At 45.5% G+C, this 24,696-nt stretch overlaps 1 protein-coding gene across 2 annotated transcripts in view; it reads right to left on the reverse strand.

Moving 5' to 3' along the window:
* The window catches only part of LOC135549548 (F-box/LRR-repeat protein 2-like), a 39,907-nt gene that overhangs the window by 14,889 nt on the left and 322 nt on the right, over positions 1 to 24,696 (reverse strand). For both annotated transcript variants that reach the window (XM_064979610.1, XM_064979609.1), the window contains exons 2-3: positions 5,435 to 5,496; positions 160 to 214 (exon numbers count right to left, since the gene is read on the reverse strand). In XM_064979610.1, the coding sequence (XP_064835682.1) occupies positions 160 to 214; positions 5,435 to 5,496 (117 nt within the window). The remainder of the gene's footprint in view (positions 1 to 159; positions 215 to 5,434; positions 5,497 to 24,696) is intronic.

Consider the following 24,696-nt stretch of genomic DNA (forward strand, 5'->3'; position numbering starts at 1 on the left):
GGTCGTGAGTAAGCATTTAGTTAGTCTACACCTGTTGTTTACAAAGCATGTGACAAATAAGATTTGATTTCAGTAGGGAAAGTTGAGCACAATGTGGAACCTTGACAACTGACTGAAATCACATTGAGTAGTTATGATACCTGTAGGGGTGGGCCTTACCTTGGACACCTGGGCACACCTGCACAATGTGATCACATCCAGGTTGGAGAAGATTCTGCAGAGAGAGAAAGAGCATTCGTATAGCTCTACAAAGAGACTGGCCAGTCAATTTAGCAAAAGGCCAATTGAGTTAGCATGTAGCTATTAGCCAACAGGGGTAAACCATTGGGTCAACTCACACAGACAGTTCCACCTGTTCCTATCAGACTGTAGTTATACTTTAATCCCCCCCCCCCACACACACACACACACACACACACACACACACACACACACACACACACACACACAACCTCCCACAGTCAGGAAACTAGCACTTCCCATTAGTCCCTCATGGACAGAGACAAATGCTGTGTGTGTGTGTGTGGTCAGATGGGGCAAAGTAACAGAGCACATGTCATGTACACACACACCTCATTGATCAGTGGAGCAGCTGACCAATCAGACAAGAGTTGATCGATCGTCTCTGGCGACTGGCTGATGAGCGTGGCAGAGGCCATTGTACACTTTAATCACACATACTTGGTTCCATCACACACACACACACACACACACACACACACACACACACACACACACACACGCAATCCTGTTTGTGTGTTCTAGACAGCACCTTCAGAAAATATTCCTACCCCTAGACATATTCCACATTTTGTTCGATCACAGCCTGAATTAAAAATGTATTAAATAGATACACAATATCCCATAATGACAAAGTAAAAATATGGTTTAGAAAAATTGTGCAAATGTATTGAAAATGGAATACAGAAATCTCGTTTACATAAGTATTCACACCCTTCGGGAGCGATTACAGCTGTGAGTGTTCCTGTTGAGTGAATACATTGAATCCTTTATTCCCTCCATACTGGTCCACACAGCTAAACAACAACAACTGCTGCTCCCCGGGCACTGATGACGTCGATGACAGCCTCCTGGACCTTTCTGATTCAGAGGGGGTGGGGGTTAAATGAGGAACACACATTTCAGTTGAATGCATTCAGTTGTACAACTGACTAGTTAATCCCCCGTTGCCTTCCCTTTTAAAACAGTCAAGAGTTTAATGGCTGTGATAGGAGAAAAGTGAGGATGGATCAACAACATTGTAGTTACTCCACAATACTATTCTAAATGACAGAGTTTAATGGCTGTGATAGGAGAACACTGAGGATGGATCAACAACATTGTAGTTACTCCACAATACTAACCTAAACGACAGAGTTTAATGGCTGTGATAGGAGAAAAGTGAGGATGGATCAACAACATTGTAGTTACTCCACAATACTATTCTAAATGACAGAGTTTAATGGCTGTGATAGGAGAACACTGAGGATGGATCAACAACATTGTAGTTACTCCACAATACTATTCTAAATGACAGAGTTTAATGGCTGTGATAGAACACTGAGGATGGATCAACATTGTAGTTACTCCACAATACTATTCTAAATGACAGAGTTTAATGGCTGTGATAGGAGAACACTGAGGATGGATCAACAACATTGTAGTTACTCCACAATACTATTCTAAATGACAGAGTTTAATGGCTGTGATAGGAGAACACTGAGGATGGATCAACATTGTAGTTACTCCACAATACTAACCTAAACGACAGAGTTTAATGGCTGTGATAGGAGAAAAGTGAGGATGGATCAACAACATTGTAGTTACTCCACAATACTAACCTAAATGACAGAGTTTAATGGCTGTGATAGGAGAAAAGTGAGGATGGATCAACAACATTGTAGTTACTCCACAATACTAACCTAAATGACAGAGTTTAATGGCTGTGATAGGAGAACACTGAGGATGGATCAACAACATTGTAGTTACTCCACAATACTAACCTAAATGACAGAGTTTAACGGCTGTGATAGGAGAACACTGAGGATGGATCAACAACATTGTAGTTACTCCACAATACTAACCTAAATGACAGAGTTTAACGGCTGTGATAGGAGAACACTGAGGATGGATCAACAACATTGTAGTTACTCCACAATACTAACCTAAATGACAGAGTTTAATGGCTGTGATAGGAGAAAAGTGAGGATGGATCAACAACATTGTAGTTACTCCACAATACTAACCTAAATGACAGAGTTTAACGGCTGTGATAGGAGAACACTGAGGATGGATCAACAACATTGTAGTTACTCCACAATACTAACCTAAATGACAGAGTTTAATGGCTGTGATAGGAGAACACTGAGGATGGATCAACAACATTGTAGTTACTCCACAATACTAACCTAAATGACAGAGTTTAACGGCTGTGATAGGAGAACACTGAGGATGGATCAACAACATTGTAGTTACTCCACAATACTAACCTAAATGACAGAGTTTAATGGCTGTGATAGGAGAACACTGAGGATGGATCAACAACATTGTAGTTACTCCACAATACTATTCTAAATGACAGTTAAAAAAGGAATCCTGTACAGAACAATATTCTGAAAACACGTCCTGTTTGCAACACTAAAGTTAAACGGACAAAAAATATGGCAAACAAATTCACTTTTTGTCCTGAATACAAAGTGTTATGTTTGGGGAAACAATCAACCGAGTACCGCGTTTCATATTTTAAATGACCATCTCATCTGTACCGCACACATTCAGATAATTGTAAGGTCCTTCAGTCGAGCAGTGAATTTCAAACACAGATTAGACCCGGGAGGTTTTCCAACGCTTCGCAAAGAAGAACACCTATTGGTAGATGGGTAAAAAGAAAAGAAACAAGACATTGAATATCCCTTTGAGCATGGGGAAGTTATGGCACCCCGGTGAAGTTATGGCACTCTGGTGAAGTTATGGCACCCCGGTGAAGTTATGGCACCCCGGTGAAGTTATGGCACCCCGGTGAAGTTATGGCACCCCGGTGAAGTTATGGCACCCCGGTGAAGTTATGGCACCCCGGTGAAGTTATGGCACCCCGCTGAAGTTATGGCACTCTGGTGAAGTTATGGCACCCCGGTGAAGTTATGGCACCCCGGTGAAGTTATGGCACCCCGGTGAAGTTATGGCACCCCGCTGAAGTTATGGCACCCCGGTGAAGTTATGGCACCCCGGTGAAGTTATGGCACCCCGCTGAAGTTATGGCACTCTGGTGAAGTTATGGCACCCTGGTGAAGTTATGGCACTCTGGATGGTGTATCAATACACCGAGGTCATTATACACCTAACTCAGTTGCCGGAGAGGAAATGATTTCACCATGAGGCCAATAGCAGGTCACCTAGCGGTGCAAAGTGTTGGGCCAGTAACCGAAAGATCGCTTGTTCAAATCCCCGAGCTGACTAGGTGGAAAAAAAATCTGCCGTTCTGCTATTGAGCAAGGCAGTTAACATTGACGTCACTTAGCAGACGCTCTTATCCGGAGCGATTTAAAAGTAAATGTAAATATGTGGAAAACCTCCCTGGTCTAATTAGTTTGAAATTCACTGTTCGCCTGAGGGACCTTAGAGATAATTTTATGTGTGGGGTGAAGAGATGAGGTAGTCATTCAAAAGTCCTGTTAAACATTATTCCACGTAACTTATTAAGCACATTTTTACTCTTTAACCTCTTACACTTATGGTGGCGCTATTTCATTTTTGGAAGAAAAACGTTCCCGTTTTAAACAAGATATTTTGTCACAAAAAGATGCTCGACTATGCATATAATTGCTACTGTTCGAAAGAAAACACTCTGACGTGTCCAGAAATACAAATATCTTCTCTGTGCGTGCCCTTTAACGTGAGCTTCAGGCAAAACCAAGATGACTTGGCATCCAGGAAATGACAAGGATTTTTGAGGCTCTGTCTTTCATGATCTCCTAATATGGCTGTGAACGCAAGAGGAATGAGTCTGCCCTTTCTGTCGTTTCCCCAAGGTGTCTGCAGCATTGTGACGTATTTGTAGGCAGATCGTTGGAAGATTGACCATAAGAGACCACATTTACCACGTGTCCGCCCGGTGTCCTGCGCCGAAATTGGTGCGCAAAAGTCACCTGCCAGTATTTTTCCATGGGGCACAGAGAGAGAAGCAAGCTTCCACGAACTGCATGTCAATGAAGAGATATGTGAAAAAACACCTTGAGGATTGATTCCAAACAACGTTTGCCATGTTTCGGTCGATATTATGTAGTTAATCCGGAAAAAGTTTCACGTTGTAGGTGACTGCATTTTCGGTTCGTTTCGGTAGCCAGGCGCAATGTAGAAAACGGAACGATTTCTCCTACACACAGACGCTTTCAGGAAACACTGCGCATTTGGTATGTGGCTGGGAGTCTCCTCATTGAAAACATCAGAAGCTCTTCAAAGGTAAATGATTTTATTTATTTGGTTATCTGGCTTTTGTGAAAATGTTGCGTGCTACATGCTACACAAAATGCTATGCTAGCTTTGCATACTCTTACACAAATTAGTCAATTTCTATGGTTCAAAAGCATATTTTGAAAATCTGAGATGACAGTGTTGTTAAGAAAAGGCTAAGCTTGAGAGCAAACGCATTATTTTAATTTTATTTGCGATTTTCAGAAATCGTTAACGTTGCGTTATGCTAATGAGCCTGAGGCTTAGTCACAATCCCGGATCCGGGATGGGGAGTTTCAAGAGGTTAACTTATTTTGGCAAGCCATAACAAAAGGTGTTAAACACTTAAGACATTTGTAAAAAAACTTTGTCCAATCATAATTCCACTTGGACATTATGGGGTATTGTGTGTAGGTCAGTGGCACATCATCTCTATTTAATCCACACAACAACATGTGGACTAAGTCTAGGGGTGTGAACACTTCCTGAAGGCTCTGTGTGTGTGTGTGTGTGTGTGTGTGTGTGTGTGTGTGTGTGTTGTTTGTGCTATAAATAGCCTCTGTGGGAAATTCCGCAGTGCTCAGCTCCAGCTGTGTGAACTTCAGACAGACAGAACCCACCTATATACACCATTATGACAGTGTGTGTGTGTGTGTGTGTGTGTGTGTGTGTGTGTGTGTGTGTGTGTGTTAGACAGTGATCTCAGATTAGTATGGTTACATACAGTCTCTGAAGGACGTTATGATGCTCTGTAGGTCGCATAGCTAGTAGACATTTCAAAGGTGACACACACACACACGCACAACTAACCACTCAAGGTCAACAGTCTGCTAAGTGAGGCCAGCCGTGTCCTTTTTTAACAAGTTACCCTCACATTTAAGCCCTGGGGCGAGCACTCAGGTGTGTGTGTGTGTGTGTGTGTGTGTGTGTGTGTGTGTGTGTGTGTGCGTGTGTGTTTGTTTGTTTGTTTGTTTGTTTAACTAACCTGAGCAGCAGCTCCTTGGGAAGTTTCTTGTTAATGGGAGCTTCATCGCTGTTGGAAAACACCTGAAGAGAGAATCAACATCACATCAGAGCCACTGTCACCTTGGTAACAAGCACCCAATAGAACTCAGACACACACACACACACACACACACACACACACACACACACGAGATATAGAGAGTCCGCTGAGACACCAAACATTGATTTAGGAATGTTAAGAGTTACAGCTACATAAACAGCCCCTAGCAACAAAATAGAACACCGTTACCGAGAGAGAATGGGAACGAGAGAGGAAGCAATAGGGAAGGAAAGCTAACGAGGAGGGAGCAGCCTAATTTACTGGTGAAGACTCAGAAGAGATTTTTTTGGGATCCCCATTACATTAGCCGACTGCAATGGTGACAGCAAGTCTTCCTGGGATCCACCACATAATGAAAAATAAATGACAGACAAAAACACTTTACAGTTTACATCATTTTAAAACATTAACAGACATTACAACTAGGTCGAATAGGGGAGAGGCATTGTGTTGTGAGGTGTTTCATTTGGTTGTTTTTTTTAAAGCAAATTTAGCTGTTTGAGTAATTTGAGAAGGAAGGGATTTTCATGTGATCATGGCTTTGTATAATAATGTAATGCCTTGAATTCGTTCTGGATTTGGGGACTGTGAAGAGACCCCTGGTGGCGTGTCTGGTGGGGTATGTATTAGAGGTCGACCGATTAATCGGAATGGCCGATTTCAAGTTTTCATAACAAGCGGAAATCGGTATTTTTGGGCGCCGATTTACCGATTTTTATTTAAAAAATGTATACCTTTATTTAACCAGGCAAGTCAGTTAAGAACAAATTCTTATTTTCAAAGACGGCCTAGGAACAGTGGGTTAACTGCCTTGTTCAGGGGCAGAACGACAGATTTTCACCTTGTCAGCTCGGGGGATACAATCTTGCAACCTTACAGTTAACTAGTCCAACGCAATAACGCCCTTCCTCTCTCTCGTTGCACTCCACAAGGAGACTGTTACGCAAATGCAGTAAGTCAAGGTAAGTTGCTAGCTAGCATTAAACTTATCTTATAAAAAACAATCAATCATAATCACTAGTTATCATCAACCATGTGTAGTTATTACTAGATATTATCTAGCGTGTCCTGCGTTGCATATAATCAGACTGCGCATACAAGTATCTGACCGAGCGGTGGTAGGCAGAAGCAGGCGCGTAAACATTCATTCAAACAGCACTTTCGTGCGTTTTGCCAGCAGCCCTTCGTTGTGCATCAAGCATTGCGCTGTTTATGACTTCAAGCCTATCAACTCCCGAGATGAGGCTGGTGTAACCAGGCTGGTGGCTAGCTTGTTAGCGCACATTTCAAACGTCACTCGCTCTGAGCCTTCTAGTAGTTGTTCTTCTTGCTCTGCATGGGTAACGCTGCTTCGATGGTGGCCGTTGTTGTGTTGCTGGTTTGAGCCCAGGGAAGAGCGAGGAGAGGGACGGCAGCTATACTGTTACACTGGCAATACTAAAGTGCCTATAAGAACATCCAATAGTCAAAGGTTAATGAAATACAAATGGCATATAGGGAAATCGTCCTATAATTCCTATAATAACTACAACCTAAAACTTCTTACCTGGGAATATTGAAGACTCATGTTGAAAGGAACCACCAGCTTTCATATGTTCTCATGTTCTGAGCAAGGAACTGAAACGTTAGCTTTCTTACATAGCACATATTGTACTTTTACTTTATTCTCCAACACTTTGTTTTTGCATTATATAAACGAGGCTAAATTGATTTTATTGATGTATTATATTAAGTTAAAATAAGTGTTCATTCAGTATTGTTGTAATTGTCATTATTACAAATAAAATTAAAAATCTGCCGATTAATCGGTATCGTCATTGAAAAATCATAAATCGGTCTCTCCTTGCTGCACATGACCATATCCTCTAACCTAGTCCATTTTACCGGACAGTAATCAAGATGAGACAAGACCAGAGCCTGAACAACTAGTAGTTGATTTGTCAACACAGAACATATTTTTATACAGACAGACCTCTCCATCTTCGCAACAACTTAGTCATAGCAAGTGAGTTTCTTTAATAACAATGTATGATCAATAACATTAAAGGCTGCACTGAAATCTGACAATACAGCTCCAACTACCATGCCCTCCAACCTCAGGGCCCTCCAACCTCAGGGCCCTCCAACCTCAGGGCCCTCCAACCTCAGGGCCCTCCAACCTCAGGGCCCTCCAACCTCAGGGCCCTCCAACCTCAGGGCCCTCCAACCTCAGGGCCCTCAAAATGGGCTGTGCATTTTTATTTTATTTTCACTTTGCTGTTCATCCTCTTGGTCTTTCATTCAAAATATTCACAAAAATATAACCTTTAATTGAAGCACAATTATTGAAAAAAATACATGTGAAATATATTTTTCTCCGCAACATATGGCACCCCTAGAAATTTGTATGAGTAAAATCTAACTGAAGTATATTCCCCATTCACATTTGACGTTTAAGTTCACGTGAGTGATTAGGAACACTTAAGGTCATAACCCATGACTTTCTGTTTATCTGGGGTATAAATACGAGGTGACACACAAGCCAAGTTTCCATAGTCATCCAGTACTATGGGACAGACCCAAGAATACAGTAATGCTGTCCGACAAAAAGTTGTTGAGCTGCACATATCAGGAAATGGCTATAAGAAAATAGCTCAAAATGGTTGAAAATGCCCATTTCCACTATCAGGACAATAATGAAGAAGTTTAAAGCAACTGGAGATGTTAACAATCGGCCGGGAAGAGGACGTGTGTCTATATTGATCCCACGCACAGTGAGGAGGATGGTTCGAGTGGCCAAAAAAAGCCTTTGCTGTCATCAAACAACAAACTCAAGCGCCTACAGTCAACCAAACGTTACTGGAACTTTCAATGGGACCGGGTTCTATAGTCAGATGAGACCAACAGTGGTGGTGGATATTTGATGTTGTGGGGCTGATTTTTCTTCCAAAGGCACTGGACAACTTGTTAGGATTACATGGCATCATGGACTCCATCAAGTACCGGCAGATATTAAATCAAAACCTGACTGCCTCTGCTAGGAAGCTTAAACTGGGCCGTGGTTGGATCTTCCAGCAGGACAATGATCCAAAGCACACCTCAAAATCAAGACAAAAATGGTTCGCTGACCTATAGAATCAAGGTTTTTGCCGTGGCTGTCCCAGTCCCCTGTGAGATGAGCTGAAGAGGAGAGTCCACAAGCGTGGACCTTGGAATCTGAGGGATCTGGAGAGATTCTGTATGGAGGAATGGTCTCAGATCCCTTACCATGTGTTCTCCAACCTCATTACGTGTTTATGGGAGAAGACTTAGAGTTGTTATCTTGACAAAGGGAGGTTGCACAAAGTATTGAATGAAGGAGTGTCAATAACTGTGGCACACATACTTGAAAAATATTTGTTTTATGATAAGAATTTATTTTTTCTTTCAATTATTTCACTTAAAGGTTAGATTTTTGTGAATATTTTGAATGAAAGACCAAGAGGATAAACAATATAATATTTTTCACAGCCCATTTTGCTCATGTTTACCAAGGGTGCCAATACTAGTGGAAGGCACTGTATCATGTTAATAGCCATTTCTTTGAACCAATCATCGGTCATCTGAGTCAGAGCAGTACAAGTTGAGTGTCCTTCTCTATATGCATGCTGAAAGTCAGTAGTATATGTATTTGGTCAAAAACTATTCTCTGCGTCAGTTTTCTAAGAACAGGCAGCAAACTGATTGGGCGACTGTTAGAGCCAACAAATGGTGCTTTACTATTTTTGAGCAGTGGAACACACACACACACACACACACACACACACCTTTAGGCTTTGGTTAACAACATGGCAAATAGGGGTGGCAATACAGTCTGCTACCATTCTCAACGGTTTCCCATCTAGGTTGTCTAAACCTGGTGGCTCATCATTCCTGATAGATAACAACAGTTTCTCATCTAGGTTGTCTATACCTGGTGGCTCATCATTACTGATAGATAACAACAGTTTCTCATCTAGGTTGTCTATACCTGGTGGCTCATCATTACTGATAGATAACCTAGATGGGAAACTATTGTTGTCTATACCTGTTGGCTCATCATTCCTGATGGAAAAACTAAAAACAGCTATCTTTCCCTTTCATTATTTATTTTTTTAAATATGACGATTCACTGTTCAATGTTGTCATTTGAGTTTTTCCACTTCATTAGTGAAAGTCATTTATATGATTGGAAATATAAAAAGGTTTTGTAAAAAAATAGCCAACAATTTCAATGAATGATGAAGATTTATTGGGTTTTCTGCTCATTATTTCATTTAAGATACTCAAGTCTTTTTCCACGTAGCATGCAGACAGAAAAAACACGTAGCATGCAGACAGAGAAACGCGTAGCATGCAGACAGAGAAACGCGTAGCATGCAGACAGAGAAACGCGTAGCATGCAGACAGAGAAACGCGTAGCATGCAGACAGAGAAACGCGTAGCATGCAGACAGAGAAACGCGTAGCATGCAGACAGAGGAAAGCGTAGCATGCAGACAGAGAAACGCGTAGCATGCAGACAGAGAAACGCGTAGCATGCAGACAGAGAAACGCGTAGCATGCAGACAGAGAAGCGCGTAGCATGCAGACAGAGAAACGCGTAGCATGCAGACAGAGAAACGCGTAGCATGCAGACAGAGAAACGCGTAGCATGCAGACAGAGAAACGCGTAGCATGCAGACAGAGAAACGCGTAGCATGCAGACAGAGAAACGCGTAGCATGCAGACAGAGAAACGCGTAGCATGCAGACAGAGAAACGCGTAGCATGCAGACAGAGAGGAACGCGTAGCATGCAGACAGAGAGGAACGCGTAGCATGCAGACAGAGGAACACGTAGCATGCAGACAGAGGAACACGTAGCATGCAGACAGAGGAACACGTAGCATGCAGACAGAGGAACACGTAGCATGCAGACAGAGGAACACGTAGCATGCAGACAGAGGAACACGTAGCATGCAGACAGAGGAACACGTAGCATGCAGACAGAAGAACACGTAGCATGCAGACGGAGGAACACAGAGGGCTCTAACCGTTAATTTATTAACAGGTGCTTCCTGGTCAACAATTAGCAGGAATATTTCTACAAATACTTTCAATGCTGCATCTGGATTCACTTCCTCAGACACATCAGACCAACACATGTTTTAAAATCTTCAACAAGAGTCCTGAGAAAACATTTAGTATTATCTCTTATGAATTAATTTAGGACCAACAGTTGATACTTTGGCTTTCCTTGTTATTGCCCCAATGTTCTGGTCACTACAGCCAATGGGAACTGATATTGTTGAGCAAAGATCTGCAGCCTTAGTGAAGATATGATCAATACAAGTGGATGTCACAGATCCAACACTAGTTGGTTGTGTAATAACCTGGGTTGTTTTACAGGCATTAGTCACAGTTAGAAGCTTCCTGTTGAGAGGACAGCTAGTTTCTAACCGGTCAATGTTCAGGTTACCCAGAAAATAGACCTTTGTTTACATCCCACACACACTACCAAACATTTCACACACATTATCTAGATACTGACTGTTAGCACTTGGTGGCCTATAGCAACAACCCAAAAGATTAGGCTTTATATGACCACAACACTTCAACAAACATTTGACATGAGATCCTCTTGAAGCATTACAGAGATACACACACACCTCCCCCATAGGCATTCCTGTCTCTTCTGTAGACGTTATAGCCTTGTATTGCTACTGCTGTATCAAAGAAATTATCTAAGTGTGACGACCCTCCCACTCTGTCTGCCGTATTCTGTCTTTGTTCTTGTTTCCTTATTAGGATGCCGGTGGGCGGAGTTGGGGAGGGTCGTCAGCTACATGGGAAACACCTGGGCCAGGTGTGTCCCAGAATAAATGGACCTCTTCCACATTCATGGAGGAGACTCTCTCCATGCAGACACCTTTGTAGATTGTGTTGTGGTTCTTGGTGGCTGTTTGTTTGCATTGGCACCTTTCAACACCCTGCATTATCACATTCATGCATGCAAAACTCACTTACACTACTGATTACACACACACACACCATTGTATATTTTCCTTAGTTGCTTTGGTTAATAAATATATATTTTGTTACTCCTTATCTCCACGTTGTCTCCCTTTGTTACGGGCTTTGAGCCGGTTCGTGACATAAGTTTGTCTCAGAAATGGCTAATATATGAACATTATATGACGTTAGCGAGTTGTTGATTTCATGAACCTTATTTCTAAGGCTACATACATGTATACGGGCTATTCGTAGTCATTTCCTTGGTGGCTGATCAGAGAGAGACATCACATGGAAAAGACCAAACAAATGGAAAGGAAAAAAAGAAAACATTCAGCAGTCGATTGAATCATTTGGTGTGTGTGTGTGTGTGTGTGTGTGTGTGTGTGTGTGTGTGTGTGTGTGTGCGTGCTGCAGGGTTGATGCTACGAACCCACAGGCTTGGCTCCTTCTCATCCCTTCCAGGCTTTTTTGGAGAGAGGGTAGACAATGAGTCTGTCATAGCAGATGTAAGCAATGTCCCCACGCGCTCCGGCAGCTTTCATGGCTGGGATCAGTTCTTTCGTCTTCTGGCACACAGCTTCAGGATAATCCTCGTTGAGGAAGATGTACTATATGTTCCTCTCATGTACTTGGCTCGGTTCAGAGCAGATACCTTGTCTTTGAACATCAGGAACTTGACCACTACCAGCCCGTCACCTGGGTCGGTGGTGGGTTTTCCAGGCCAATGGGTGGGCCCGTCACCTGGGTCGGTGGTGGGTTTCCCAGTCCTGTGGGTGGGCCCATCACCTGGGTCCGTGATGGGTTTTCCAGGCCAATGGGTGGGCCCGTCACCTGGGTCGGTGATGGGTTTTCCAGTCCTGTGGGTGGGCCCGTCACCTGGGTCGGTGGTGGGTTTTCCAGTCCTGTGGGTGGGCCCGTCACCTGGGTCGGTGGTGGGTTTTCCAGTCCTGTGGGTGGGCCCGTCACCTGGGTCGGTGGTGGGTTTTCCAGTCCTATGGGTGGGCCCGTCACCTGGGTCGGTGATGGGTTTTCCAGGCCAGTGGGTGGGCCCGTCACCTGGGTCGGTGATGGGTTTTCCAGTCCTGTGGGTGGGCCCGTCACCTGGGTCGGTGGTGGGTTTTCCAGTCCTGTGGGTGGGCCCGTCACCTGGGTCGGTGGTGGGTTTTCCAGTCCTGTGGGTGGGCCCGTCACCTGGGTCGGTGGTGGGTTTTCCAGTCCTGTGGGTGGGCCCGTCACCTGGGTCGGTGGTGGGTTTTCCAGTCCTGTGGGTGGGCCCGTCACCTGGGTCGGTGATGGGTTTTCCAGTCCTATGGGTGGGCCCGTCACCTGGGTCGGTGATGGGTTTTCCAGTCCTATGGGTGGGCTCCACCTCAATCTGCCTTCGATCCCATCTTCAGTTTCTCCAAAATAATTTCTCACTTTTTTCTTCAGACTCCGTCCAGGTCTCTCCACAGCAATGTTGTTCCGCCTTGATTGTCCCTCAAGATAACAATGACGGAGAAATTATTATAATGGATTCACCTACAGAACTGATGTCCACTCTCAAAAAACTTACTGATTTCTGTCAACTTTCTGTTTGAATTAAACTCATCGAGCTGACCCGGAGAGCACTGCAAACTATTCTTCAGGTCTTGGACTTCTCTGGTCAGATCATCTACTCATTTATTAGTGGACTCCACCAGTATTTGGACAAAATGCTTTGAAGCTATTTTTCTTGTTGTTGTTGTAACAAATGCTTAAGGAACAATTTTTGCTTGTTTAAAAAAATCCTTCACCTGTGATCGAGAGCAGAGTATGTGGGCGGAGCAGGAGTGGAGCACGCCCAATTTGACTGGACTGGGTTTCCCCAAAGGCTGGAGTGTCAGCCTTTTCGCACCCTCCAATTTTGCTCAAGTACCGCTCACCTCACGTGCTTAGGGCATGCACAGCCCAGCATGCATTTGTAGGCTACTCGTGTGCCGCTATAACCCCTTGCTTTAGCTACGGTCACGGAGTACGCTAAATATTTTCATAAAGAAACTGATAAAAGACACAAAATCAAGGTGACTTAAAGATGAGGACCAAGAGCAAGAGAGGGAATGATGTAGTGATGTAGTAGGTGATGTAGTGTCCACAAATAATCATTGTGGAATCTGAAAAGACATGTATCCTTAAAGCACGGTGGTGTACTAAGTGAACATGCTAACAAAGGAAACAAGGTGGGTAACTAGCTGAATGTAGCTAAGTAGCAAAGTATTTATAAGACAAAAAAAAAATGTGTTCACTTTCGTTCTATCAATGATTCTGGCCCAATAGGCCTGAGATATACCTCTTTCAAGGAGCTTTTGGTTTTGATAGGGTTATTTTGCCAGGGCTCTCCAAGCCAGTTCCTGGAAAGCTACAGTCCTGAGAGGTTTAAACTCCAACACTAATCAAGCGCACCTGATTCTAATAAATAGCTGGTTGATGAACGGAATCAGGTCAGTTACAACTGGGGTTGGAGTTAAAACCTACAGGAGGGTCTCTCTCCAGGAACAGGGTTGGAGTTCAAACCTACAGGACGGTAGCTCTCCAGGAACAGGGTTGGGGTTAAAACCTACAGGAGGGTATCTCTCCAGGAACATGGTTGGAGTTAAAACCTACAGGAGAGTATCTCTCCAGGAACAGGGTTGGAGACCACTGATTTAGGTCGACTTAAAGACAAATAAAAATTTAAAAAACATTAAATTGCCTGATCTAGCCCTGTTTATTATTAAAATTAGAATAATTGAAAAGGCCTTCATAATTAATGTTTTGTGGAGCTCATATGATAATTAAATTAATTTAAATGTATTATTGCGCCCATTTAGGGCTATATTAAAAGTAGGCTACATGTCTTCTTTAGGCCTATATCCATGACTTCATATGCCTAGGCTTATTTTGGTGCTAATTTATGGTAGGCTATCATTAGGCTAATTAAGCTTCCATTTGTATTTATAGAGAACGAGACACAGCAGCAACAAACTTTGCAGGAGAAAGACACATTCCAAGATTACTTTTCTGCATGTAATTTTTTATTTTTTTTTATTGTATTTTAAATAGTTTACTTGGAATTTGAGCCCCTAACTAAAAGGGAGAATGAGAAGGAATGGAATTCCATTGACAGAAAAATATATATAAAAAAGGACACACCGTGTTGTTGAGCTGCGAGAACATACAAGGACACCCCACAGCAGAGGCCATTCACCTGAAATATGAAAGCGTCCTGAGGAACTGGAACATACAGCGACAGGTGATACGCGTGGTGACTGACAGCGCAAGCAACAGGGTCGAAGCATTCCACCTACCTGGTTTAAAGGAGACCAATTGTGATGGACGTGAGGAAGATGAGGAGGAGGAGGGCACACCACCTGCTCACTCACAGTTCCTATCTGACCATATAGCCAACAACACGAACCAGCACTTCACTGAGTAAAAAAAATAATCTCAATTTACAGTGTCCAATTCACATGCTTCAGCTCGCAATAAAGGGTGGGGTTAAGTGAACAGATCCAGAATGTGGGGAAACTTGTGAAAAGTGTACGGAACAGTACTAGGAACACAGAGGAAATGGACGGATTGGGAGTGTTTCCCACAACAGCCTGCATGATATAACAGCCAATTACTCATGAATGAGTCTGTGTGGAAGATGTTCGAGAAAAAAACAGAAAAAAACATTGTGGCAAAACAAACTGAAGTCGACCTCCGATGACCCTGGACGAAGAGCGTGAGCTACAGGTCCTAGTGGAGGCACCGACACCACTAGCTGACCTCACAATGATATTATTCCTAAACCAAGCTCATCCACGCAGCGGCTGGTTGGGTTTCTCATCCACGCAGCGGCTGGTTGGGTTTCTCATCCACGCAGCGGCTGGTTGGGTTTCTCATCCACGCAGCGGCTGGTTGGGTTTCTCATCCACGCAGCGGCTGGTTGGGTTTCTCATCCACGCAGCGGCTGGTTGGGTTTCTCATCCACGCAGCGGCTGGTTGGGTTTCTCATCCACGCAGCGGCTGGTTGGGTTTCTCATCCACGCAGCGGCTGGTTGGGTTTCTCATCCACGCAGCGGCTGGTTGGGTTTCTCATCCACGCAGCGGCTGGTTGGGTTTCTCATCCACGCAGCGGCTGGTTGGGTTTCTCATCCACGCAGCGGCTGGTTGGGTTTCTCATCCACGCAGCGGCTGGTTGGGTTTCTCAGCCACGCAGCGGCTGGTTGGGTTTCTCAGCCACGCAGCGGCTGGTTGGGTTTCTCAGCCACGCAGCGGCTGGTTGGGTTTCTCATCCACGCAGCGGCTGGTTGGGTTTCTCATCCACGCAGCGGCTGGTTGGGTTTCTCAACCACGCAGCGGCTGGTTGGGTTTCTCAACCACGCAGCGGCTGGTTGGGTTTCTCATCCACGCAGCGGCTGGTTGGGTTTCTCAACCACGCAGCGGCTGGTTGGGTTTCTCATCCACGCAGCGGCTGGTTGGGTTTCTCAAACACGCAGCGGCTGGTTGGGTTTCTCATCCACGCAGCGGCTGGTTGGGTTTCTCATCCACGCAGCGGCTGGTTGGGTTTCTCATCCACGCAGCGGCTGGTTGGGTTTCTCATCCACGCAGCGGCTGGTTGGGTTTCTCATCCACGCAGCGTCTGGTTGGGTTTCTCATCCACGCAGCGGCTGGTTGGGTTTCTCATCCACGCAGCGGCTGGTTGGGTTTCTCATCCACGCAGCGGCTGGTTGGGTTTCTCAACCACGCAGCGGCTGGTTGGGTTTCTCAACCACGCAGCGGCTGGTTGGGTTTCTCATCCACGCAGCGGCTGGTTGGGTTTCTCAGCCACGCAGCGGCTGGTTGGGTTTCTCATCCACGCAGCGGCTGGTTGGGTTTCTCATCCACGCAGCGGCTGGTTGGGTTTCTCATCCACGCAGCGGCTGGTTGGGTTTCTCATCCACGCAGCGGCTGGTTGGGTTTCTCATCCACGCAGCGGCTGGTTGGGTTTCTCATCCACGCAGCGGCTGGTTGGGTTTCTCATCCACGCAGCGGCTGGTTGGGTTTCTCATCCACGCAGCGGCTGGTTGGGTTTCTCATTTACGCAGCGGCTGGTTGGGTATATGAATTACTATACCCGGTTTCGCCAATGTAGCACCGGTAGCAGGAGTGGGGAGGGAGGGGGTGTAATAATGTAATATAAAAAAAATGCGTTCTGATTGGGCACGCAGCCAAGCAACGTCATAAGGTACCGCCTTCTTTACCTTGTTTAGGAAGCTCATTGGATCCCAGGGCGGGGTCAAATTGACCGTTCTTTTTATTACTGAGAGGGAAAAAGGTTGCTCACTTTTGCAGACACTACAGCTAGTTAAATGTTGGAAGTGACGCAGTGAGTAATTACAGCTAGTTGGCTAAGCTTTGACCAGCATGGATATCCCAAAATGGCTGGGCACTGCCAAGAGCAAAAAAACCGAGGACCCCCATTTTCGAGACCGATGCTGAGCTTACGAGCAGCCTGCTAGCCTGACCCTCAAGGCTGAGGAGCCTAGCAGCAAATGCACAACCTGGCCATCTCACACGCCGCCTGGCCATCTCACACGCCGCCTGCTGACCAACAAGATGGAGAACGCCAGGACCTAGCACCAGCAGCCCGAGGGTAACATCACAACAAGCCAGCGTTACCTCAGCCACCTGACCACCTCGGTGATGAGGAGCCAGCGTTACCTCAGCCACCTGACCACCTCGGTGATGAGGAGCCAGCGTTACCTCAGCCACCTGACCACCTCGGTGATGAGGAGCCAGCGTTACCTCAACCACCTGACCACCTCGGTGATGAGGACCCAGCGTTACCTCAGCCACCTGACCACCTCAGTGATGAGGACCCAGCGTTACCTCAACCACCTGACCACCTCGGTGATGAGGACCCAGCGTTACCTCAGCCACCTGACCACCTCGGTGATGAGGACCCAGCGTTACCTCAGCCACCTGACCACCTCGGTGATGAGGACCCAGCGTTACCTCAACCACCTGACCACCTCGATGATGAGGACCCAGCGTTACCTCAACCACCTGACCAACTCGGTGATGAGGAGCCAGCATTACTTCAACCACCTGACCACCACGGTGATGAGGACCCAGCGTTACCCCAGCCACCTGACCACCTCGGTGATGAGGACCCAGCGTTACCTCAGCCACCTGACCATCTCGGTGATGAGGAGCCAGGGTTACCTCAGCCACCTGACCACCTCAGTGATGAGGACCCAGCGTTACCTCAGCCACCTGACCACCTCGGTGATGAGGACCCAGCATTACCTCAGCCACCTGACCACCTCAGTGATGAGAAGCCACCTGACCACCTCAGTGATGAGGAGCCAGCATTACCTCAGCCACCTGACCACCTCGGTGATGAGGACCCAGCATTACCTCAGCCACCTGACCACCTCAGTGATGAGAAGCCACCTGACCACCTCAGTGATGAGGAGCCAGCATTACCTCAGCCACCTGACCACCTCGGTGATGAGGACCCAGCATTACCTCAGCCACCTGACCACCTCAGTGATGAGGAGCCACTTGACCACCTCGGTGATGAGGACCCAGCGTTACCTCAGCCACCTGACCACCTCGGTGATGAGGAGCCAGCGTTACCTCAGCCACCTGACCACCTCGGTGATGAGGACCCAGCGTTACCTCAACCACCTGACCACCTCGGTGATGAGGAGCCAGCGTTACCTCAGCCACCTGACCAACTCGGTGATGAGGACCCAGCATTACCTCAGCCACCTGACCACCTCGGTGATGAGGACCCAGCATTACCTCAGCCACCTGACCACCTCGGTGATGAGGAGCCAGCGTTACCTCAGACGCATTTTCAGTGGGAGAAAAGCGGGCCTTTTGTAGTGTCTGCAGTTGGTTGTGATGCAGCTATGTCATCTGAGGAGGCGTTAGAGGACTTGTTCAATGTGTGTAGCTCTCTGTACGATGACTTTAGAAAACCCCATGGTGGCTGCACTGTACACTGGGGAGAAACGGAAGAAGACTTCTTGATCAGACATGGAGTGGCCACGGTGTCAGTCATTTTGAAATCAAGTGACAACATCAGAGATGCTCGGGGGAAATAAAATCGACTTGTGCATATGGCACAGATGTCAGACTTGAGGCTTATTGAAAGCAGTGACCGAGCCTAGCTTTAAGTTTATTGCTAACAATGACTCACACAATCCTGAGGCTCTTCGACCCTCCTAACAAGTTCCTGCAATCAGAAGCTACTGATCTGCACACCGCTGTCAAACTTGTCCTCAGTATGTAGAAAAACTGCGATGTGATGCTGAATTGGAAAAGCTTTGGGAGGCATGCCAGAAGGGCGGGACCACACCAGCTTCAAGCAGGCGACAGACTCATGAGAAACTCTGCGAGAGTATGTAGTTGAAAGCACAGTGGGGTCAGCATGATGATGGAAACGAGATGGGGTTGTAGCATAACTGTTTTTTAGCACTTTGGATGCCGTGGTGAGGAAAATGTCATTGCGATTTAGCAAAGGAAATGGTTAACTGGTGGAGGCTCTTCTACAATGGTCAGCTGCAGCCTTTATGTCCCTGGCCGCCACAGCAGAATTATTCATTCATTGTTTTTCCCTCATTTAAGCTGGTTGTTTGGAAGATTTTTTAAATGTAATGTACATTAGGCCTTTGCTTTAGGCCTTTGCTTTTTTACATTAGGCCTTTGCTTTAGGCCTTTGCTTTTTTACATTAGGCCTTTGCTTTAGGCCTTTACATTAGGCCTTTGCTTTAGGCCTTTACATTAGGCCTTTGCTTTAGGCCTTTGCTTTTTTACATTAGGCCTTTGCTTTAGGCCTTTGCTTTTTTACATTAGGCCTTTGCTTTTTTACATTAGGCCTTTGCTTTCTACATTAGGCCTTTGCTTTCTACATTAGGCCTTTGCTTTCTACATTAGGCCTTTGCTTTCTACATTAGGCCTTTGCTTTCTACATTAGGCCTTTGCTTTCTACATTAGGCCTTTGCTTTCTACATTAGGCCTTTGCTTTAGGCCTTTACATTAGGCCTTTGCTTTTTTACATTAGGCCTTTGCTTTAGGCCTTTGCTTTTTTACATTAGGCCTTTGCTTTAGGCCTTTGCTTTTTTACATTAGGCCTTTGCTTTTTTACATTAGGCCTTTGCTTTTTACATTAGGCCTTTGCTTTCTACATTAGGCCTTTGCTTTCTACATTAGGCCTTTGCTTTCTACATTAGGCCTTTGCTTTCTACATTAGGCCTTTGCTTTCTACATTAGGCCTTTGCTTTCTACATTAGGCCTTTGCTTTAGGCCTTTGCTTTTTACATTAGGCCTTTGCTTTTTACATTAGGCCTTTGCTTTCTACATTAGGCCTTTGCTTTCTACATTAGGCCTTTGCTTTCTACATTAGGCCTTTGCTTTCTACATTAGGCCTTTGCTTTCTACATTAGGCCTTTGCTTTTTTACATTAGGCCTTTGCTTTAGGCCTTTACATTAGGCCTTTACATTAGGCCTTTGCTTTTTTACATTAGGCCTTTGCTTTAGGCCTTTGCTTTTTTACATTAGGCCTTTGCTTTAGGCCTTTACATTAGGCCTTTGCTTTAGGCCTTTGCTTTAGGCCTTTGCTTTTTTACATTAGGCCTTTGCTTTAGGCCTTTGCTTTTTTACATTAGGCCTTTGCTTTAGGCCTTTGCTTTTTTACATTAGGCCTTTGCTTTAGGCCTTTGCTTTTTTACATTAGGCCTTTGCTTTAGGCCTTTGCTTTTTTACATTAGGCCTTTGCTTTTTACATTAGGCCTTTGCTTTCTACATTAGGCCTTTGCTTTCTACATTAGGCCTTTGCTTTCTACATTAGGCCTTTGCTTTCTACATTAGGCCTTTGCTTTCTACATTAGGCCTTTGCTTTCTACATTAGGCCTTTGCTTTTTTACATTAGGCCTTTGCTTTTTTACATTAGGCCTTTGCTTTTTTACATTAGGCCTTTGCTTTAGGCCTTTGCTTTTTACATTAGGCCTTTGCTTTCTACATTAGGCCTTTGCTTTCTACATTAGGCCTTTGCTTTCTACATTAGGCCTTTGCTTTAGGCCTTTGCTTTTTTACATTAGGCCTTTGCTTTAGGCCTTTACATTAGGCCTTTGCTTTAGGCCTTTGCTTTTCTACATTAGGCCTTTGCTTTAGGCCTTTGCTTTTTTACATTAGGCCTTTGCTTTAGGCCTTTGCTTTTTTACATTAGGCCTTTGCTTTTTACATTAGGCCTTTGCTTTCTACATTAGGCCTTTGCTTTCTACATTAGGCCTTTGCTTTCTACATTAGGCCTTTGCTTTAGGCCTTTGCTTTTTTACATTAGGCCTTTGCTTTCTACATTAGGCCTTTGCTTTAGGCCTTTGCTTTTTTACATTAGGCCTTTGCTTTAGGCCTTTGCTTTTTACATTAGGCCTTTGCTTTCTACATTAGGCCTTTGCTTTCTACATTAGGCCTTTGCTTTCTACATTAGGCCTTTGCTTTTTACATTAGGCCTTTGCTTTCTACATTAGGCCTTTGCTTTCTACATTAGGCCTTTGCTTTCTACATTAGGCCTTTGCTTTCTACATTAGGCCTTTGCTTTCTACATTAGGCCTTTGCTTTCTACATTAGGCCTTTGCTTTCTACATTAGGCCTTTGCTTTCTACATTAGGCCTTTGCTTTCTACATTAGGCCTTTGCTTTCTACATTAGGCCTTTGCTTTCTACATTAGGCCTTTGCTTTCTACATTAGGCCTTTGCTTTCTACATTAGGCCTTTGCTTTCTACATTAGGCCTTTGCTTTCTACATTAGGCCTTTGCTTTCTACATTAGGCCTTTGCTTTCTACATTAGGCCTTTGCTTTCTACATTAGGCCTTTGCTTTCTACATTAGGCCTTTGCTTTCTACATTAGGCCTTTGCTTTCTACATTAGGCCTTTGCTTTCTACATTAGGCCTTTGCTTTCTACATTAGGCCTTTGCTTTCTACATTAGGCCTTTGCTTTCTACATTAGGCCTTTGCTTTCTACATTAGGCCTTTGCTTTCTACATTAGGCCTTTGCTTTCTACATTAGGCCTTTGCTTTCTACATTAGGCCTTTGCTTTCTACATTAGGCCTTTGATTTTTACTTCAATGCATGTTGGATTTCTGTGACTTGCTTTTGGGGTCTTAATGCTATTGATAGATATCCAGCTTTGCATTATTTTATTGGTATAGGGACAATGACCAATGTAGCCTATTGGTTGTGCTCCGAGGCGAGCCCCTGGTGTGGTGCTCCTATTGTCCTGGTTGTCCACTTCGGTGGTGCTGAAAGTATCATCCTGTCATCGCGCTCACCGGCGGTCCTGAATCCATGGTTACGCTGTGTGCTGTTTTAATGAGCGCCTCTTAGGCTACCAGTCTTCGTGGGGCTTCTCTTCAACGTCACATGCTTTCTTGTGCACGAAATGACAGTTGTGTATATGGCTGCATTTCGGGTAGGCCTACATCTTTGTACGTGTTGTATGTCGTAGTAGTTTAGGACCAATACAGTGTCCAGTCTACTAAAAAGCAGTAGGCAAACGTTCACTCTGTTATCATTCATTTACATTACACACAGTCGTTGTGTGATGGGCTACTGTAAAACCGATGTCAATACTATAAAAAACCACACAGCCTACTTTTCCGCCCCCTCCCTGCTCTCTAGTGTGTTACTATCTGAATAGGTGTTTACTCTTATTCGCCCCCAGATTCTAAATGGTCTCCTGTCATGTACGACATGTCACATCAGCTACGAATACCCGCACTTAGTTTGATTTAGTTCGCTTTTCTGAAACTCTCCCACAGAAAATAGTGCGCAGCCGTAGAAGCGGCGGCTTGGCTTAATGCAGGTTACGCTCATCGCAGAGCGTCACAAATTCTACAGAAATCTAGCCTATAGTTCTAAGTATTGAAGTTTAAACGATGAAGCCTGTAGGAATATTTGACAGCCTAGTGGTTGCTCTTCCTGTCAGCTGATCTGTGTGTGTTGGTATGTCGTCGTGGAGCACATACCGTTCTGTTATTATATGAAACATTCCAGATAGATTTTTGTACATTTGAACAGCAGTAGGACCAATCTACTTTGTTTATTTAGGGGCCCTAAAGCGATACTAGTTGTGCCCCATGGATTCATCCTGGAGCCGGGCCTGACACACACACACACACACACACACACACACACACCAAGATAACCATTACAGATCACATGCTACCCTACCTAATGTGTTCAGTAAGGCACAATCCCTATTATGTAGAACAGACATAGCCTAACTTTGTTCAGCGAGGAATCATGTTAGCTCTAGTTTTGACATTTCTACTTGCAAAGGTCTGTATGTTGTGCACCCTCCGGTCTGAGCTCGAGCAGGCTGGTTCCCAGTTTAAGGAGATAGGAGCCTGGTGCCTATATAACATGCATGTTGCCGCGACGCATGACTTTGACCGTTCTACAGCGTGACCAACCCAACGACGCTGTTACCGACAGAGAGAGGTGGGAGACGACTTACATACGACACTGAATAACACTGACTTTTGTAGGGCAGTTAGCCCATACAGGCAACTACTCTAAAGCTATAAAAAAATTCAAGCCTCTAGGTTAAATCGTCTCGGCCTCACCCCTATTGGGCGGGGTCGACAGGTAGCCTAGTGGTTAGAACGTTGGGCCAACCAGAAGGTTGCCAGATCGAATCCCCGAGCTGGCATGGTAAAGATCTGTTGATCTGCCCCTGAACAAGGAACACTGTTCCCCGGTAGGCCATCATTGTAAATAAGAATTTGTTCTTAACTGACTTGCCTGGGTAAATAAAAGGTTAAAATATTTTTTTTTAGCCGAAACCAATCCCCAGCCTCCAAACCAATCTCAGTCCCTTCCCTATAGCCCCAGCCCACTCTCTCTCTCGCTACAGCCCACCACCTATACCCCAGCCTATCAATCCCCTTATACCCTGGTCCCAGCCTCATCCCTATACCCCATGTTGTTTGCTTACCCGGGCATAGCCCTACTATGGCAACCAACCCCAGCCCTACTATGGCAACCAACCCCAGCCCTACTATGGCAACCAACCCCAGCCCTACTATGGCAACCAACCCCAGCCCTACTATGGCAACCAACCCCAGCCCTACTATGGCAACCAACCCCAGCCCTACTATGGCAACCAACCCCAGCCCTACTATGGCAACCAACCCCAGCCCTACTATGGCAACCAACCCCAGCCCTACTATGGCAACCAACCCCAGCCCTACTATGGCAACCAACCCCAGCCCTACTATGGCAACCAACCCCAGCCCTACTATGGCAACCAACCCCAGCCCTACTATGGCAACCAACCCCAGCCCTACTATGGCAACCAACCCCAGCCCTACTATGGCAACCAACCCCAGCCCTACTATGGCAACCAACCTCAGCCCTACTATGGCAACCAACCTCAGCCCTACTATGGCAACCAACCTCAGCCCTACTATGGCAACCAACCTCAGCCCTACTATGGCAACCAACCTCAGCCCTACTATGGCAACCAACCTCAGCCCTACTATGGCAACCAACCTCAGCCCTACTATGGCAACCAACCTCAGCCCTACTATGGCAACCAACCTCAGCCCTACTATGGCAACCAAACTCAGCCCTACTATGGCAACCAACCTCAGCCCTACTATGGCAACCAACCTCAGCCCTACTATGGCAACCAACCTCAGCCCTACTATGGCAACCAACCTCAGCCCTACTATGGCAACCAAACTCAGCCCTACTATGGCAACCAACCTCAGCCTACTATGGCAACCAACCTCAGCCCTACTATGGCAACCAACCTCAGCCCTACTATGGCAACCAAACTCAGCCCTACTATGGCAACCAACCTCAGCCCTACTATGGCAACCAACCTCAGCCCTACTATGGCAACCAACCTCAGCCCTACGATGGCAACCAACCTCAGCCCTACTATGGCAACCAACCTCAGCCCTACTATGGCAACCAACCTCAGCCCTACTATGGCAACCAGCCCTATCCGTCGCTCCTGTACCACAGACTGAGCTCGGTGTTGCAGCAGTCAGATTGTGCGTCTGTCTGGACAATAACAGGATTCCGTATTACCCTTAACCAACAAAGCCCCAGCTCCCTCCAGCATGTACAATTCAAACAGTGCACGCACAAACACCATACCGAAAATCTACTACCGTTCATAGTCGTTTACATACACACTCCTGT

The sequence above is a fragment of the Oncorhynchus masou genome, chromosome 12 (genome assembly GCF_036934945.1).
Source record: "Oncorhynchus masou masou isolate Uvic2021 chromosome 12, UVic_Omas_1.1, whole genome shotgun sequence".
In the NCBI taxonomy this organism is placed as follows: domain Eukaryota; kingdom Metazoa; phylum Chordata; class Actinopteri; order Salmoniformes; family Salmonidae; genus Oncorhynchus; species Oncorhynchus masou.